General features: G+C 42.9%; 1 protein-coding gene across 1 annotated transcript; it reads left to right on the top strand.

Annotated features, from left to right (window-relative positions):
• Positions 1–6,158: 6,158 nt before the first annotated feature.
• On the top strand, positions 6,159–9,180 carry LOC115189797 (cAMP-responsive element-binding protein-like 2). The gene is made up of 3 exons (XM_029748312.1): positions 6,159–6,428; positions 6,648–6,845; positions 7,178–9,180. Exons 1-3 carry the CDS (start codon positions 6,414–6,416, stop codon positions 7,307–7,309), a joined length of 345 nt encoding a protein of 114 aa, XP_029604172.1. The 5' UTR covers positions 6,159–6,413; the 3' UTR covers positions 7,310–9,180.
• The last annotated feature ends 6,577 nt before the right edge of the window (positions 9,181–15,757 follow it).

Genomic DNA, 15,757 nt, shown 5'->3' with positions numbered 1-15,757 from the left:
GCCGCTGCCCGAGTCCCAGATTCGGTATTAACCCAGAACCCTAGCCCTGCTGCCCTGCTGCCCTGTCCCAGACTCACTATTAACCCAGAACCCTAGCCCTGCTGCCCTGTCCCAGACTCACTATTAACCCAGAACCCTAGCCCTGCTGCCCTGCTGCCCTGCTGCCCTGCTGCCCTGCTGCCCTGCCCCAGACTCACTATTAACCCAGAACGTTAGCCCTGCTGCCCTGACCTGGACTCACTAATAACCCAGAACCCTAGCCCTGCTGCCCTGCCCTAGACTCACTATTAACCCAGAACCCTAGCCCTGCTGCCCTGCTGCCCTGTCCAAGACTCACTATTAACCCAGAACCCTAGCCCTGCTGCCCTGTCCAAGACTCACTATTAACCCAGAACCCTAGCCCTGCTGCCCTGTCCAAGACTCACTATTAACCCAAAACCCTAGCCCTGCTGCCCTGCCCCAGACTCACTACTAACCCAGAACCCTAGCCCTGCTGCCCTGCTGCCCTGTCCCAGACTCACTATTAACCCAGAACCCTAGACCTGCTGCCCTGTCCCAGACTCACTATTAACCCAGAACCCTAGCCCTGCTGCCCTGTCCTAGACTCACTATTAACCCAGAACCCTAGCCCTGCTGCTCTGCCCTAGACTCACTATTAACCCAGAACCCTAGCCCTGCTGCTCTGCCCTAGACTCACTATTAACCCAGAACCCTAGCACTGCTGCTCTGCCCTAGACTCACTATTAACCCAGAACCCTAGCCCTGCTGCCCTGCCCTAGACTCACTATTAACCCAGAACCCTAGCCCTGCTGCTCTGCCCTAGACTCACTATTAACCCAGAACCCTAGCACTGCTGCTCTGCCCTAGACTCACTATTAACCCAGAACCCTAGCCCTGCTGCCCTGCCCCAAACTCACTATTAACCCAGAACCCTAGCCCTGCTGCCTTGTCCCAGACTCACTATTAACCCAGAACCCTAGCCCTGCTGCCCTGCCCCAAACTCACTATTAACCCAGAACCCTAGCCCTGCTGCCCTGTCCCAGACTCACTATTAACCCAGAACCCTAGCCCTGCTGCCCTGCTCTAGACTCACTATTAACCCATAACCCTAGCCCTGCTGCCCTGCCCCAGACTCACTACTAACCCAGAACCCTAGCCCTGCTGCCCTGCTGCCCTGCTGCTCTGTCCTAGACTCACTATTAACCCAGAACCCTAGCCCTGCTGCCCTGCTGCCCTGCCCCAGACTCACTATTAACCCAGAACCCTAGCCCTGCTGCCTTGTCCTAGACTCACTATTAACCCAGAACCCTAGCCCTGCTGCCCTTTCCTAGACTCAATATTAACCCAGAACCCTAGCCCTGCTGCCCTGCCCCAGGCTCACTATTAGCCCAGAACCCTAGTCCTGCTGCCCTGTCCCAGACTCACTACTAACCCAGAACCCTAGCCCTGCTGCCCTGCCCCAGGCTCACTACTAACCCAGAACCCAACCTCACTAAAACTCAAACCCTGGTTGTGGCCCTAAGGCTAACTGCGGTCAATGTGAACTAGTTTTGAGCTTAGAGATGTATTTCAAGCAATCTAATTGTGCGATTCATAATAATATAATAATAATGATTATTCAAAGTTTTAAACACCGACTCATTTGAAGGTTTATCTTTATTTACATGATTTTCTACATTGTAGAATAATAGTGAAGACATCAAAACTATGAAATAATACATATGGAATCATGTAGTAACCAAAAAAAGTGTTAAACAAATCAAAATATATTTTATATTTGAGATTCTTCAAATAGCCACCCTTTGCCTTGATGACAGCTTTGCACACTCTTGGCATTCTCTCAACCAGCTTCACCTGGAATGCTTTTCCAACAGTCTTGAAGGAGTTCCCACATATACTGAGCACTTGTTGGCTGCTTATCCCTCACTCTGTGTTCCGACTCATCCCAAACATTTACATTTACATTTAAGTCATTTAGCAGACGCTATTATCCATTGAGACTTACAAATTGGTGCATTCACCTTATGATATCCAGTGGAACAACCACTTTACAATAGTGCATCTAAATCTTTTAGGGGGGGGGGGTTAGAAGGATTACTTTATCCTATCCTAGGTATTCCTTAAAGAGGTGGGGTTTCAGGTGTCTCCGGAAGGTGGTGATTGACTCCGCTGTCCTGGCGTCGTGAGGGAGCTTGTTCCACAATCTCAATTGGGTTGAGGTCGGGTGATTGTGGAGGCCAGGTCATCTGATGCAGCACTCCATCACTCTCCTTCTTGGTCAAATAGCTCTTACACAGCCTGGAGGTGTGTTGGGTCATTGTCCTGTTGAAAAACAAGTGATAGTCCCATTAAACGCAAACCAGATGGGATGGCATATCGCTGCAGAATGCTGTGGTAGCCATGCTGGTTACGTTTGCCTTGAATTTTAAGTAAATCACAGAAATTGTCACCAGCAAAGAACCCCCACACCATAACACCTCCTCCTCCATGCTTCACGGTGGGAACCACACTTGCGGAGATCATCCGTTCATTCACAACGCGACTCACAAAGACACAGCGACTGGAACGAAAAATCTCCAATTTGGACTCCAGACCAAAGGACAAATTTCAATCGGTCTAATGTCCATTACTCATGTTTATTGGCCCAAGCAAGTCTCTTCTTATTGGTGTCCTTTAGTAGTGGTTTCTTCACAGCAATTCGACCATGAAGGCCTGATTCACGCAGTCTCCTCTGAACAGCTGATGTTGAGATGTGTCTGTTACTTGAACTCTGTGAAGCATTTATTTGGGCTGCAATCTGAGGTGCAGTTAACTCTAATGAACTTATCCTCTGCTGCAGAGGGAACTCTGGGTCTTCCTTTCCTGTGGCGGTTCTCATGAGAGCCAGTTTCATCACAGCGCTTGATGGTTTTTGCGACTGCACTTGAAGAAACTTTCAAAGTTCTTGACATTTTCCTTTTTGATTGACCTTCATGTCTTAAAGTAATGATGGACTGTCGTTTCTCTTTGCTTATTTGAGCTGTTCTTGACTTAATATGGACTTGGTCTTTTACCAAATAGGGCTATCTTCTGTATACCACCCCTACCTTGTCACAACACAACTGATTGGCTAAAACGCATTAAGAAGGAAAGAAATTCCACAAATTAACTTTTAACAAGGCACACCTGTTAATTGAAATGCATTCCAGGTGACTACCTCATGAAGCTGGTTGAGAGAATGCCAAGAGTGTGCAAAGCTGCCATCAAGGCAGAGTGTAGCTATTTGAAGAATCTAAAATATTTTTGCGTTGTACCCAATGATTTATGAAAACTTGCTTGGTAGGTCGATGTCCTCATTGTGGTTTTACAGACATGCTTAATACATTTTATGTACACAAGAATTTAATGTAGGTAGGTTGTGAATGGCCTCACACACCAGTACAGCAGGTGGCGGTATATGCACCTTAAACCCGGATGAGCTCCGCCAACCAAATCCTAACGAAGAAGAAGTCGGCCACCTCGGTAGCTTGCTTGGCAACATAGCTAAAATTGGATTACCTTTGCTGTTCTTCATCAGAATGCACTCCCAGGACTTCTACTTCAATAACAAATGTTGGTTTGGTTCAAAATAATCCATAGTTATGTTCAAATATCCTCTGTTTTGTTCGTGCGCTCAAGACACTATCCGAAGGGTGACGAAGGGTTACGCGCCCAACGCGTTTCGTGACAAAAAAATTCTAAATATTCCATTACCGTACTTCGAAGCATGTCAACCGCTGTTTAAAATCAATTTTTATGCAATTTTTCTCGTAAAAAAAGCGATAATATTCCGACCGGGAGTCGTTGTTTTCATTCAAAGACGAAAAAATAAAAACATGGTGTTGTCTCGTGCACACGCCCCCAGTCTCATTGTTTTCTGATAGACCACTTAGGCTACTGTTTTTTAGCCATGGGCTGCAAAGTCATCATTCAACTTTCTGCCGCCCTCTGAGAGCCTATGGGAGCCGTAGGAAGTGTCACGTTACAGCAGAGATCCTCAGTTTTCAATAAAGAGAGTGTAGAAGGCCAAGAAATGGTCAGAGAGGGCACTTCCTGTAAGGAATCTTCTCAGGTTTTGGCCTGCCATATGAGTTCTGTTATACTCACAGACACCATTCAAACAGTTTTAGAAACTTTAGGGTGTTTTCTATCCAAATCAAACAATTATATGCATATTCTAGTTTCTAGGCAGTAGTAATAACCAGATTAAATCGGGTACGTTTTTTATCCGGCCGTGCAAATACTGCCCCCTACCCTAGAGAGGTTAACGCATCGCTGCTCTTTAATAGGGCTAGGTGGCAGTATTTTCACGGCCAGATGAAAAACGTACCCAATTTATACAGGTTACTACTCTGTCCCAGAAACTAAAATATGCATATTATTAGTAGATTTGGATAGAAAACACTCTGAAGTTTCTAAAACTGTTTGAATGTTGTCTGTGAGTATAACAGAACTCATATGGCAGGCAAAAACCTGAGAAAAAGTCAAGCAGGAAGTGGGAAGTCTGGTGCTTGTAGTCCATTCAAGTGATTGCCTTGATTGTATACAGTGACTTAGGGTTCATTTTGCACATCCTAAAGCTTCCACTAGATGTCAGCAGTCTTTAGAACGGTGTTTGAAGATTCTATGGTGAATTTGATGGGAATACCAGCTGTGGTAAACTGTTGTCCCATTATAAGGCATGGGCTCAAGACACGCGCAATGACTTGGGAGCGAGCTGAGTTCATATTCCCTCCTGAAGAGAACGGATAGGTCCGGTTGGTGTCCAAGGACTTGGGAGCGAGCTGAGTTCATATTCACTCCTAAAGAGAACGGATAGGTCCGGTTGGTGTCCAATGACTTGGGAGCGAGCTGAGTTCATATTCACTCCTAAAGAGAACGGATAGGTCCGGTTGGTGTCCAATGACTTGGGAGCGAGCTGAGTTCATATTCCCTCCTAAAGAGAACGGATAGGTCCGGTTGGGATTTTATTCAAGGTATATGATAAAAACAACCTAAAGATTGATTCTATACATCGTTTGACATGTTTCTACAAACTGTAGTATAACTTTTTTTTACTTTTTGTCTGGACTAAGTAAGCACGCGCGTAGTGGATTTGGATAGTGAACCTAACGCGCGAACAAAATAGATTATTTGGAAATAAATATGAACTTTATCGAACATTTATTGTGGAGCTGAGATTCCTTCAGATGAAGATAATCAAAGGTAAGTGAATATTTATAATGTAATTTCTTAGTTTTATGGACTCCAAGATGGCGGTTTTTGGATATAAATATGAACTTTATCGAGCAAAACATACATGTATTGTGTAACATAATGTCCTAGGAGTGTCATCTGATGAAGATCGTCAAAGGTTAGTGCTTAATTTAGCTGTGTTTTGGGTTTTTGTGATGCATCTAGTTGCTTGGGAAATGGCTGTGTGGTGTTTCTTGTGAAGTTTATGTCCTAACATAATCAAATTTTATGCTTTCGCCGTAAAGCCTTTTTGAAATCGGACAATGCGGTTAGATTAACGACAAGTTTATCTTTAAAATGGTGTAAAATAGTTGATTGTTTGAGAAAATGGAATTATGAGATTTTAGCTGTTTTATATTTGGCGCTCTGATTTTCCACTGGCTGTTGTCAAAATCAATCCGTTAACGGGATGAGAATGGGAAGGGGTCACCAACAGGTTAACACTTTTCTGGTTACTATATGACTCCATATGTGTTATTTCATAGCTTTGATGTCTTCACTATTATTCTACAATACAAAAAATAGTTAAAAAAAAAATAAAAAAAATAAAGACAAACTCTTGAATGAGTGGGTGTTCTAAAACTTTTAACCGGTAGTGTATATAATTGAGAATATCTTACCATAATTATACACACTATAATAACTTGCTCCAGACTGATACTGTCCTTTATACTGCAACGTGAAAACGTTAGAATGAGCGTTTATAGCTTTATTACGAAGAGATCCTCTCACAGCCCCCATTTGATAGAATATTATTTGTTTCCTCCACCCATATTTTCGTAATGGTTGATGGTAGTTGTAGTTTTTATACCCCTGGTATACAGACAAACGTCATTTTGATTGAGTCACGCAAAAAAACACCAAGTCCCAGAATCCCTAGCGAAGGGGGGTGGGGCTCGGTCTGAAGTTACCACAACAGGAAGCGTCACTGTCGCTAAAAAACATTGGAGCAGGAAAAAAGTGCAACAGAAACGCTGTCGAACACGAAGCTACAGGAATGTTTTCCTATTTTTAAGAAAATGTGTTGATTTGTGAGATAATATATATTTTTATAAATATATATAATCCACAACTTGTCTTCATTTGATCGTCATCCATCTTGAAAACGGTGGAGTTTGCGTCACTAGCAGCCCTCGATAGATAGCTTTGTGTTGACCAAAATGGATGACAGCAAGGTATGTGGTTCTCTGCATGTAGTTTAGCTAGACGATTGTTAATAAACATGTTTTTAGGCTTAAATTAGCCATGAATGTTCATGCTTTTCTGGTGTATTGTGTTTTGCTTCTCCAACAAGAGGTTAGGTTACTGTAGCTAATTGGTGCACTAAGACTACAGTCTCCGAATAACAAAAAGGCCGCTGTGTATTTATTGTCTTTCTGCTGTTATCTCGATAGATGGTGGGAGGTAAAGTGAAGAAGCCCGGTAAACGAGGCCGTAAACCCGCTAAAATTGATCTGAAAGCGAAGTTGGAGAGGAGTCGTCAGAGCGCACGGGAGTGCCGAGCCAGGAAGAAACTCCGGTATCAGTATCTGGAAGAACTCGTGTCCAGCAAGGAGAGGGCCATCTGCGCCCTGAGGGAAGAGCTGGAGATGGTAACTACATCTCCCGTTCTTCCTAAATGCACCGGGCTGTTCCCGTCAATTATCTAAAACCACCACTCATTTGGTGTTGGGAGAAGAAAAGAAAAAAATCCACCATTTTCACAAATTTTAGAATTATTTTATTTTACCTGCCTCTTAAATAGAGGCCTAGTCCATCCCGTAGAAACTTCCGGAAACACTGACAGTCACTAATATAGCTAATATTCTAAACACACCGCTGTGCTGTGTCGCTAAATAGGTGTTTCCAGACCACAGCTTTTTTAAATGTTTGTTTGTTTGCAGCCAACTCTGTCATCTAACTCTCTATTTGGTTTCTCCTTCAGTACAAGCAGTGGTGTACAGCCATGGATCAGGGGAAGATCCCGTCTGAGATAAAGGCCCTACTGACCGGAGACGACCAGAAACCTCCACAGAGCTCCTCCACCAAGACCTCCAAGAACAGCAACCAGAGCTAATGTGTTGGCAGCGCCACACCAGAACTAGTCCGACTGTCCGTTTTGTTTGGAGGTGACAGACCTGGGTGTTATTCATTAGGGGAAATGATATCAAACGTTGTGCAACAGAAAACAAGGGTGTTCGTGTATAATACCTACCAGTCCCCCTCTTTTTTTTTATTCGTCCTGTTTGCTTCCGTTTGTTGCCCTGGTGAATACGACCCAGAACGAGTCTGTCTGTTGGAAGGTTCCAGAGCAGCGCTAGGCAGCAGGTACTCCGTCTATCATGCCAAAACGCTCCGCTGTATAAGGCCTCTGTGACGGAGAGTGAAGCGGTGTCTCGAGTGTCTCGCCGGTCTGTCTGTTTCAGCCCTCCGTCCTCCGTCCCCTAGAGGAGACGTACAGAAACAGAACTGTCTGAGATGCATATCATTACTAACGCTGGGAAGGGGGGACGACCTTCAGAGTAATAGTTCATATTATTTACAGTCGTAATCCACCTGACTGGCCTGATTTTTATCATGAGTTGTTCACTATCGCAACACTCGGATTCGTTAATGTTAATCATGTCAAATATGTTATTAGTTACAGCTATAGACAGCCTGTATTTAGTTACAGCTATAGACAGCCTGTATTTAGTTACAGCTATAGACAGCCTGTATTTAGTTACAGCTATAGACAGCCTGTATTTAGTTACAGCTATAGACAGCCTGTATTTAGTTACAGCTATAGACACCTTTAGACAGTATGTATTATTGCACAGTTTTATTTACATTTCCTTGTCTCAAATGTTTTAGCTTCTACATGTGAGAATTGAGGAAGCGTTTAATGGTATATGGATGTGAACCCGAGACGGAAGAAGTGAAATGGTTTAGGCTGTGCATTCAGCCAAAAAACAAAACGCATATTAACCTTCAAAATAAGGAATTACTCTTATTTGACTTGTATTGGTTATGACGCCGTTTGTATCTGGAAAGGAGCAGAACTATGTCAACATCCCAAATGGCACTCCGTTCCCTAAAGTAGTGCACTATATAGGGAATAGGTTCCCATAGGGCCCTGGTCTAAAGTAGTGCACTATATAGGGAATAGGGTTCCATAGGGCTCTGGTCTAAAGTAGTGCACTAGATAGGGCACCATTGGAGACATAGATCTGGCCTAAAGTAGTGTACTAGATAGGGCACCATTGGGGACATAGATCTGGTCTAAAGTAGTGCACTATATAGGGCACCATTGGGGGACATAGATCTGGCCTAAAGTGGTGCACTAGATAGGGCACCATTGGGGACATAGATCTGGTCTAAAGTAGTGCACTAGATAGGGCACCATTGGGGACATAGATCTGGTCTAAAGTAGTGCACTAGATAGGGCACCATTGGGGACATAGATCTGGTCTAAAGTAGTGCACTAGATAGGGCACCATTGGGGACATAGATGTGGTCGTAGCAGAAAAGGAAAACTACCGTGAATCTGCCGAGGTGATGCTGTAACGACACACAGCACTATATGTTAAACATGTTGGATTTGTTTATTTATTTATATTTTATTATTGGATCAAAGAAAGACCTTTCCCCCCCCCCCCTGGTTTTGTAGTGTGATGTTATAGAAGGTATAAAAGCTCTGACAGGCAGAGATAAAAGCTATTTGCCAAGATGTTCAAGTCTCTTGTTTGTGTGAACGGCTAGAATGGGGACACGTCCTTCCCAGAACAGAGAGCTCTGCTGAAGCATTGCTAGGTTGTATATGATGTGGTGTCTAGTCGAGGTCTAGACGAGTTCACGCTCTCTCGCCATAATGCAACCAAAATACCTGGACCTGCTTTTGGTTTACAAATGATGATTCTATTGTCCTGAGGTAATTTAAATAAATAAAGACTAATTAATATACATGAACTCTGTCTGACACTCATTAATATTCATTCATTCTGACACTCATTAATATTCATTCTGATGTGCTAATGTGATTAGCATGACGTTGTAAGAAACACAAACATTTCCAAGGACACAGACACTATGCCAGCTATGCCAAGGTAACTATATATTATGCCAGCTATGCCAAGGTAACTATATATTATGCCAGCTATGCCAAGGTAACTGTATATTATGCCAGCTATGCCAAGGTAACTGTATATAATGCCAGCTATGCCAAGGTAACTATATATTATGCCAGCTATGCCAAGGTAACTATATATTATGCCAGCTATGCCAAGGTAACTATATATTATGCCAGCTATGCCAAGGTAACTATATATTATGCTATATATTATGCCAGCTATGCCAAGGTAACTGTATATTATGCCAGCTATGCCAAGGTAACTATATATTATACCAGCTATGCCAAGGTAACTATATATTATGCTATATATTATGCCAGCTATGCCAAGGTAACTGTATATTATGCCAGCTATGCCAAGGTAACTATATATTATGCCAGCTATTCCAAGGTAACTATATATTATGCCAGCTATGCCAAGGTAACTATATATTATGCTATATATTATGCCAGCTATGCCAAGGTAACTGTATATTATGCCAGCTATGCCAAGGTAACTATATATTATACCAGCTATGCCAAGGTAACTATATATTATGCTATATATTATGCCAGCTATGCCAAGGTAACTGTATATTATGCCAGCTATGCCAAGGTAACTATATATTATGCCAGCTATGCCAAGGTAACTAAATACAATGCCAGCTATGCCAAGGTAACGAAATATTATGCCAGCTATGCCAAGGTAACTATATATTATGCCAGCTATGCCAAGGTAACTATATATTATGCCAGCTATGCCAAGGTAACTATATATTATGCCAGCTATGCCAAGGTAACGAAATATTATGCCAGCTATGCCAAGGTAACGAAATATTATGCCAGCTATGCCAAGGTAACTATATATTATGCCAGCTATGCCAAGGTAACTATATATTATGCCAGCTATGCCAAGGTAACTAAATATTATGCCAGCTATGCCAAGGTAACTATATATTATGCTATATATTATGCCAGCTATGCCAAGGTAACTATATATTATGCCAGCTATGCCAAGGTAACGATATATTATGCCAGCTATGCCAAGGTAACTAAATATTATGCCAGCTATGCCAAGGTAACTATATATTATGCTATATATTATGCCAGCTATGCCAAGGTAACTATATATTATGCTATATGTTATGCCAGCTATGCCAAGGTAACTAAATGTTATGCCAGCTATGCCAAGGTAACTAAATGTTATGCTAAATATAATGCCAGCTATGCCAAGGTAACTAAATGTTATGCCAGCTATGCCAAGGTAACTAAATGTTATGCCAGCTATGCCAAGGTAACTATATATTATGCTATATGTTATGCCAGCTATGCCAAGGTAACTGTATATTATGCCAGCTATGCCAAGGTAACTGTATATTATGCCAGCTATGCCAAGGTAACTAAATGTTATGCCAGCTATGCCAAGGTAACTGTATATTATGCCAGCTATGCCAAGGTAACTGTATATTATGCCAGCTATGCCAAGGTAACTAAATGTTATGCCAGCTATGCCAAGGTAACTAAGACTCGAAATTGAGCTCAGGTCCATCCTGTTTCCATTGATCATCCTTGATGTTTCTACAACTTGATTGGAGTCCACCTGTGGTAAATTCAATTGATTGGACATGATTTGGAAAGGCACACACCTGTCTATATAAAGGTCCCACAGTTGACAGTGCATGTCAGAGCAAAAACCAAGCCATGAGGTCGAAGGAATTGTCCGTAGAGCTCCGAGACAGGATTGTGTTGAGGCACAGATCTGGGGAAGGGTACCTTCTTAAATGTCACCAAGAACACAGTGGCCTCCATCGCTCTTAAATAGAAGAAGTTTGGAACCACCAAGACTCTTCCTAGAGCTGGCCGCCCGGCCAAACTGAGCAATCGGGTGAGAAGGGCCTTGGTCAGGGAGGTGACCAAGAACCCGATGGTCACTCTGACAGAGTTCCTCTGTGGATATGGGAGGACCTTCCAGAACGACAACCATCTCTGCATCACTCCACCAATCAGGCCTTTATGGTAGAGTGGCCAGACGGAAGCCACTCCTCAGTAAAAGGCACATGACAGCCCGCTTGGAGTTTGCCAAAAGGCACCTAAAGGATTCTCAGACCATGAGAAACAAGATTCTCTGGTCTGATGAAACCAAGATTGAACTCTTTGGCCTGAATGCCAAGCGTCACGTCTGGAGGAAACCTGGCACCATCCCTATGGTGAAGCATGGTGGTGGCAGCATCATGCTGTGGGGATGTTTTTCAGCAGCAGGGACTGAGAGAATAGTCCCGTTAGAGAGAAAAGTACAGAGAGATCCTTGATGAAAACCTGCGCCAGAGCGTTTAGGACCTCAGACTGGGGCGAAGGTTCACCTTCCAACAGGACAACGACCCTAAGCACTGTCGTGTCTTTGGCTATGCCGGATTAAGTGATATGACATGCTATTCTATAAAATCCTTTCTCTGTAATTCATATTACCTGATTAAGCTAATCAGGTAGATAATTAACTAGAAAGGCGGGGCACCACGAAAGAATGTTTATAGAGCTGTTATCTTCCGAATAAACTCTTAAAGACCTAGTAATATTTTACATCAATAGCAGTCAATATTTAATCCTCACCTTGTTTAGTCTCATCTGAAAGTGGTACATTCTTGGTTATCTTCACGAACCCTGGCTAACAAGTTGAATCAGCAATACAACATTTGGTTTAATTATTTATTTACTAAATGCCTAACTAATCACACAGAATTACATATACACAGAATTCAAATGATGTCATACAGAAAACGTCCCTGGTGGACGGAGCCGACGTGGCGGCTTGTTACACAAAGAGAGGGGGTTGGGCTTGAGTGAAAGAGCGGGAAGACTGAGGAACAAAGGGAGAAGCTCTGCTATCGTAAATACAGTATCTTATGCATTCTAAAATTACCGCCCATTTGAAAAAGGAGAACACAATAAATATTTACTCTGAGCTGTGCTTCGGTAGGTTAGTCGTAGATGCTGGCCGTGTTGCCCAACAGAGATCTTCCTTGTCCTTTGAAGAGTGTCTCTGGTGGTAAACTGGATAATTGGTAGTATCGTGTTGTTTGTTAGAGCAGATCCTTTGTCCGTCCTTTCTTAGCACAACGTTAGCAGCTACCGTTGCTAACTCAACGGCTAGGAGGTATCCCTTCTGGAGCGAATAAGAGTTCAAAGTTCATACCAAGTTGCCATGCTATATTCTGGCTGGTATAGTCGAAATTCATCCTTCCAGCATGAAGGTCGTCACCTTCACATTGAAATTCGATGCTAATTTCGTTAGGTTATTATCTGAGGTTGTTTTAGTTCTGTAGGTGGTCTTTGTCCTTTCAACGCGGGAAATGGTAAGTCCTCACGTCCTTGGACCAGTTTATTATCTGAACCCTTTCTAACAGGAAGTGATCAATAGGTACTGGGTTGTGATTGGTTAGTGTAATGTAATCGGAACAGAAAGTTACATTCTCGTCAAGGGCTTTAATATATAGGAGGGGAGAGAAGGGCGTGTTTCATAGTTTATAACCAATGTCTCTTCACATGGGCGGGGCCGCTGAGTGAGCAGAGCTTTAACCTTATGAAAACCCAATTCTCTCATTTGGAAGTTAAAATTACATTTAATCTTTTCACAAATAGTTTCATTTTTTATACATTTAAATTGCACAACAATTCCATGTGAATCTGATAACTAGAATGTGTAGACTTTCCCAGATACAGTTTATGTCGTCCTGTCATCAGTCATAATGTCTCAGATGACAACCGAACTGACATCCATATTCATTAAGTTCCAACGCATATTTTCAACTGGTTCTATTACCGAAATATGGTTCCTTTCCCCCCACTTGTTTGATGTTCCCAGACTGTCTATGTTTAGCAAAGGCTTTTCAAGAGTCCTTCTGTAGAGTCAAGAGAGAGAGGGGAAGGGAGAAAGGTATTTATAGGGGGGTCATAAACCTACCCACAGGCCAACGTCATGACAACACACAGCCAAGACCATGCAGGAGTGGTTTCGGGACAATTTTCTGAATGTCCTTGAGTGGCCCAGCCAGAGCCCGGACTTGAACCCGATCGAACATCTCTGGAAAGACCTGAAAATAGCTGTGCAGCGACGCTCCCCATCCAAGTTGACAGAGCTTGAATCGAATCGGATCTGCTGAGAAGAATGGGAGAAACTCCCCAAATACAGGTGTTGCCAAGCTTGTACCTCAAGAAGACTCGAGGCTGTAATCACTGCCAAAGGTGCTTCAACAAAGTACTGAGTAAAGTCTGAATACTTATTTAAATGGGATATTCCAGTTTTTATTTTAATACATTTTGCAAAAAATATCTAAAGAAACCTGTTATTGCTTTGTAATTTTGGGGTATTGTGATGTCATTATGGGGTATTGTGATGTCATTATGGGGTATTGTGATGTCATTATGGGGTATTGTGTGTAAATTGATGAGGGGGGGGGTAAAAAAAAAACAATTGAATCAATTTTCGAATAAGGCTGTAACGTAACAAAATGTGGAAAAAGTTAAGAGGTCTGAATACTTTCTGAATGTACTGTACAAGGCAGCCTGTCCTCTCATGTTGTGTTAAAACAGAGACTAGAAAAGGTACTAAGGAACGGATCAACATTTTCAGAATGTTTTACCTGGAGGAAAATGGAGGAGGGTCATGCTTTTTCAATTTCAGTTAAGGGAAGGATTATATATATAGTTTAAAAAAAACTCTAGTCCAGAGGAGGGTCATGTAATTGAAATGTCAATATGTCTATTATTTTAATTTATTTATTTAGTTATTAGTTGCTTATTAGGTTATATATCGATGCCGCCCCTCAATCTCTGATTCTCCGCTGGGGACGCAATATCGATTGCACCTATAGGCTATTCGGCGTGGTCTCAATGAAATGATCCATAGACTATAGGCTACCAAGTGCATGCTGGGAGAAGCACAGAGCAACGTTAGAAGATGAGGAAGGTCAAAGGTCAACTTTGATAGCTGGCTACTACTGTAAAAGATGATTATTTAAAAAACAATATGTTTCTTTCCCCTGATGTATTTATCACGATCGATCAGAAGCGGACAGCTCGTGGTGTCGAAAGGAGGAAAATTAGAGCAATAATTAAATTTAAAGTGTCTTCGTTTTAATTAGACCTTACTAACAACATGAGGTTTTTTTGTGTGTGTTGGAGCTTATTTCTTCCTATTTAAGAAAGAAAGAAGAGGTAGTTAGTCCTACCTATTAGACAGACTTCCGCTACAAGACCATGGCGCTTGCCTATAGAGCTGTGAGGGGAACGGCACCTCCGTACCTTCAGGCTCTGATCAGGCCCTACACCCAAACAAGGGCACTGCGTTCATCCACCTCTGGCCTGCTGGCCCCCCTACCTCTGAGGAAGCACAGTTCCCGCTCAGCCCAGTCAAAACTGTTCGCTGCTCTGGCACCCCTATGGTGGAACAAGCTCCCTCACGACGCCAGGACAGCGGAGTCAATCACCACCTTCCGGAGACACCTGAAACCCCACCTCTTTAAGGAATACCTGGGATAGGATAAAGTAATCCTTCTAACCCACCCCCCCCCCCCCCCCCCATATTGTAAAGTGGTTGTTCCACTGGATATCATAAGGTGAATCCACCAATTTGTAAGTCGCTCTGGATAAGAGCGTCTGCTAAATGACGTAAATGTAAATGTACATTAGGCGATAGGCTGCTATATCCACAGATCTGTCGGTTAATTCCTCCACCCACCGTGTGCTCTTTAAACAAGCCTTAAAACAATATTCCGCTAATATGTACAATTATTTACGATTAAAAATACAAATACGATGATAGATTCATGTAATGTTTTTACTACAGATGAGATCTTTCCACCCTTCAATCTAGCCCGGCCAGACGGGTTCAGCCGTAACAGATATTTTGGTGACTTTATTTGACCTTTTCTGTTGCTTTTGAGACACGGTTCGATCCCTCCTTGGTCACTTCCTGTTGAGTATATTACAACACTAACCAATCACAACCCAGTACCTGTTGATCACTTCCTGTTGAGTATATTACAACACTAACCAATCACAACCCAGTACCTATTGGTCACTACCGCGTGCGTGCGTGTCTGTGTGTGTCTGTGTGTGTCTGTGTGTGTGTGTGTGTGTGTCTGTGTGTGTGTGTGTGTGTGTGTGTGTGTGTGTGTGTCTGTGTCTGTGTCTGTGTGTGTGTGTGTGTGTGTGTGTGTGTGTCTGTGTGTGTGTGTGTGTGTGTGTGTCTGTGTGTGTGTGTGTGTGTGTGTGTGTCCTTGTTAGCCATCTCTGATTTTCTGCTCCGTAAACAGCCGAGGTCTGGATCTCCCTCCTTGGCCTTGGTTGATGATTCACCCTGAGGTTTCATCCTACAGACAGACAGACAGAGAGGAGAACAACCGTTGGTTTGAGCGATATGATGGGTAGCCGGGGGAAGGA

Source organism: Salmo trutta, unplaced genomic scaffold, assembly GCF_901001165.1.
Source record: "Salmo trutta unplaced genomic scaffold, fSalTru1.1, whole genome shotgun sequence".
NCBI lineage: Eukaryota > Metazoa > Chordata > Actinopteri > Salmoniformes > Salmonidae > Salmo > Salmo trutta.
The sequence above is the reverse complement of the archived record's forward strand: the minus strand, read 5'-3'. Positions and strand labels throughout refer to the sequence as shown.